Source organism: Hippocampus comes, unplaced genomic scaffold, assembly GCF_001891065.2.
Source record: "Hippocampus comes isolate QL1 unplaced genomic scaffold, H_comes_QL1_v1.1 scaffold86, whole genome shotgun sequence".
Classification (NCBI taxonomy): domain Eukaryota; kingdom Metazoa; phylum Chordata; class Actinopteri; order Syngnathiformes; family Syngnathidae; genus Hippocampus; species Hippocampus comes.
The window spans coordinates 2,764,118-2,768,320 of record NW_017805882.1 but is presented as its reverse complement, the minus strand read 5'-3'; the positions used below and the strand labels follow the sequence as shown (position 1 = coordinate 2,768,320).

Sequence of the window (4,203 nt, the reverse complement as noted above, 5' to 3'; positions counted from 1 at the left end):
GCTGGATGGATGCATGGCTTGAGGAGCCGACGATGAGAAGAAAGGAGCGTTAGCGCAGAGCGCCGATGCGGATGTGGAACCGGGAGTCGCGGCTTGGAGTTGAAGCGGATTACATGGAACAGGAGGAGTGAACTAATCTCTTTTTGTCAATGGACGCTACAGCTTCCTGTTTGCTTTCAAAACTTAGCTTGTAGCAGACGTGCACATTTTCAGCATGACGTCTCTGATCCACTGGTAAAAGGACACTTTGATCCTCTCCTCTTTCGTCTATAACTGCTTCAGACAACAAAGTGTATGCAGAAAAGTGGTGAAGATTGCACGACTGTCTTGTGTCCTATGTGTTGTGTTGTGTTATTTTTGTTATTTTGACTTCAAAATGGCGCCGCGAGAATGGCTGCCTTTCCAGCAGCTCCTATATTTTGTTGTTCTACTTCTTCCTTTCATAACTTTGCTGCTGTGAATTGGGAATTTCTCCATTGCGAGACTATTCAAGATTTTCTTATCTTATCTTATCTTATCTTATCTTACATTGGTGAGGCTTGGTGGAGGTGTGCTTTGATCATGCTTGCTAACCACAAACTTTTTTTTTGTGTCATGAATCATCCTATAGGGAAGTCCGGATCAGATTTTTTGACACGAGTGCAAGTCACCTGGTTTAGAATATCTTTTTGATACCGTGTAATGATCTCACACCTTTACTTCAGAAAAGAGAGGGGATCCAAATTGTGTCAATTTTCTCAATTTCTTTTGTTTTTAATTAAGTATCCCAACATGGTACCTTTTTATATGGCTCAAAGTCTAGTGCAGCAGTGGAGCAAACAAACAAATCTTCTCGGAATATATCAGTGGTGCAGAATAAAATAACAATGGAAACATATACACTTGAATATCAGAAATTCCACTCGTACGTGACAGAAAAAAAGATCTGCCAAAATGGTAAATGAATCAATTTTACACAGTGTAACGTTAAACATTATATTTTGTGCATGTGAAACTAGAGCACTACATTTGGTAATATGTTTGTCCCTCAGGATTTTCTTTTTCACTTTGTGACCTTTTAACAATTGACAACATTTAAAAATCGAATCATTTTCAGCCGATGCCATTCAGCCGATGCCAATCATCATAAAATTACGTGATCTGCCCCGATTCAAGATTATGTGATCCGAGCGGGACGACGCTAGATATAACCTGTCATGGTAATTAACAGTCAACAACTATGCTGTTTTGATGCCATTCCCCTGTGACTAATGAAAATTTGTTGCAAAACCTCACACGCAGTATTGCACAATGCGACTGACTTGTTCAGTTGTGTTGTGTCACTGAGTGTGCTTTAGGCTCATTATTCTTTTTTGTCCAATGCAGTTCTGGGGTGGCTTAGGGTTAACAGTGAATGATTTGATGATGAAAAAAATGAAAATGATTGTTGCACTTACAGTAGTCATGTTGTTCCCAAACTCCTGACAGTTGAGGAGCTTGGTGTCAGGCAGGATGTCAAAGGGAGAAAGCGTGCTGCCGACATCATCCTCCACACACTCTAACATCTGATTCAGAGCAGACAGCAAGGTCTCGCTTTCTTCTTCCGCTTGCCTTGTGTCCTATAATGGGTAACAAGAGCTCGTGTCTATTTTGGCCCATCCTCTTTTAGCGAGCATAAATACAAGCCTATTCCTTAGAGCTACTGCCATTCCTGGCTTGCGCTCTGACCTCTGATGAAGCAGCGGGCTCCTCAAAAATGGCCAAGATGGAGTGTTCCATACAGGACTGCGTGTCCATGTCCTCTGTACCCATGGTGCCTCCACACGAACCAATCTGCAGAGATATGGACAAAAATGTGAATGTATCAGACTAAACACACCGACGTCTCTAAAAAAAAAAAATTATCCCGACGGAATATCCTGAGGTGTGCGGAGTGTTGCATGAATCAAGAAACGTTAAACCTGTTCAATACTTCCAAACCCAAATCCTTTGTGTGTAGCCAACACTGAGTGAGAACTCTGATGTGAGATGAAACAGAATAGAAAGTTAGGGAGCGACTTAGAAGTTTGAATGAATGGGTGTTATGACATGATATTATGTTTTTTGAAGATAGTTTTTGGTATATTTGTTGAAAACTACTAATATTGGCAGTTCTTAACGTGTGTCAATTATTTTTTTCACTACTCAAGGTAGTACTCAGTGCCTTCTCCCCAAGAATAGCTGGAATTTATGATAAGCACACACATTTTTAAAACATCGGTTAACATGTTAGAAATCCATACTTGAATGTGCCGAATAGCACATTGACTGTCTCAAGATAACCTAGTTGAACATGTTCTACTCACATCCTCAAAATTCAGACAGAAAATCTTAGTAGTGCTGAGTAATATTACCCCATCAAGTAATCCAAGTTGATGTGTGAACATTTTGATGTCCATAGATTATGTTTTTCTGATCCGATACGCTTTTATATTTGCTGTACGTGAATAATAATTGGAACAAAATTCAGACGGATAAGATATAACAATGATGTCACGATGGAAATCTGATTATAAACCACCAACTGTCACATTTGACACAGGTATTTGTCAATCAGTAAGCAATAATAGCAGATGGCAATGGAAATTGCATCAAGTAAGGCGGTTCATCACAGCACCAAAACCAAAAATGACACGAAAACAAAACTTTCTGGTCTATAGGGCTGAATAATTAGTAGTATTAAATCAGTTTCTGGGTTCAGAGATCTTGCGGTTAAATGTAGTGCTACAATGAAAATAAATGTGGCGTTTTAAGTGAAACCGGGTCAAAATGAATCACATCTAAATGATGAAGAAGGCCAACAAATGTCTCTTCAATCTCGCTCATCTCGTGTTCGACAAAGAACAGTGCAACGTGCCTGCTTCGGCTGACTTCAATGCACAGTGCAGTCAGGAAGTGCTGCACTCCTTTGCTTTCAACAATCCATTGCTGGTTGCTATTACAGGAAGCAACACCAGAAGACCCAGAGCGTTGACTATACGTGACAATCAGCGGTTTCCGGGCTTTTGAGGACCAAAAAGAGCGGAGCGGTCCATCTACAGCTGATCGCTAACCGCGTACCCTGCCGACAAGCCCGTCTCAGCCACGTGTCGCCACCGCGCGCATGTGCCGGTGAAACAACCGCCACTACGACGCCGAAAAACGCTCCATTGTCCTACTTGATCAGCACAGTAGCTTAACTGGCGAAAGCAATACCTGGCAAGGGCTCCTGATGCTCAGAAAGTCCACGTTGCCGGCATTTAAAGCCTCGTCTATGGGCCTCCACTGCGCCGCCATCTTGCTGCTCCACATGGTCGACTTGGCAGTCCTGGACACGTGACCCCCAACAACGCACGAAAAGCTGGGCTGACCTAGGACCAGTTTGACACTCACAACACACTTGGAAAACCCTGACCATCAGATCCTAGGTCAGAGACTCTTTTCCACTCAAACGCCTTATTTGGCACAGAAAATGATTTTTTTTCGTAATATTGTCCCGTTTCTGATAACGTTTGTTAGAAGCTGGTACATTTGCATCTTGGTTAGGTACATTCAAGTCACAAATTTACCAACTTCTCCAATACACGCGATTTTGATTGTGCTGAAGCGACATCAAGCGTTCAATTTGCGGTATATCACAGCTTCACTTACAATATTGTACTGCACTGGTATTTACATTATGTAGAGGGCAGTGTGAATGAGTTTACCCCGGTATCTGTACTTTACTTGAGGATTTTATTGTAATTCCCTACATTTGCAATCAGATAACTGTTCTGTGTAATTCTTACTTTGACAAAAGAAGAAACCGCTTTATTTGTCTCACAATGGAGAAACAAGCAAAAGGCGTGTTACTTTTTTTTCAACGCTGCCATGGCGTAAAGTGAAAAAGGCAAAATCAAAGGCTCATAGTGTATTTGGAGATGGAAAATATTCTCCATCCATGGCTTCATTTAAGAGAATGCTTTGATGTTGTCTTTTCCAAAAATGATTTGTGGCGTGTATTTTATCTTGTTCCATCCTAAAAACCACAAGCTACTGGCGTTCAAAAATTCTCTGCCAAGCAAAGGGGTCACTTTGTTTTGGTGGCTTTTTGGGTTTTTTTTCTCTCAATATTGCAGGTTTTGGACTGATGGACAACCAAACAGGACTGCAGGGAGGTTTTGGTTTTTTTTGGTATCATACAATAGGAACCGGCGAATGGAATGA

At 41.4% G+C, this 4,203-nt stretch overlaps 1 protein-coding gene across 1 annotated transcript in view; it reads right to left on the bottom strand.

The window, feature by feature from the left end:
- Positions 1-3,403, bottom strand: part of LOC109527501 (peroxisome proliferator-activated receptor gamma coactivator-related protein 1) — a 10,977-nt gene extending 7,574 nt beyond the window's left edge. The window contains exons 1-3 of the mRNA XM_019889488.1: positions 3,214-3,403; positions 1,708-1,812; positions 1,437-1,598 (exon numbers count right to left, since the gene is read on the bottom strand). Coding sequence (XP_019745047.1) covers positions 1,437-1,598; positions 1,708-1,812; positions 3,214-3,309 — 363 coding nt within the window. The 5' untranslated portion in view covers positions 3,310-3,403. The remainder of the gene's footprint in view (positions 1-1,436; positions 1,599-1,707; positions 1,813-3,213) is intronic.
- Between the last annotated feature and the right edge of the window lie 800 nt (positions 3,404-4,203).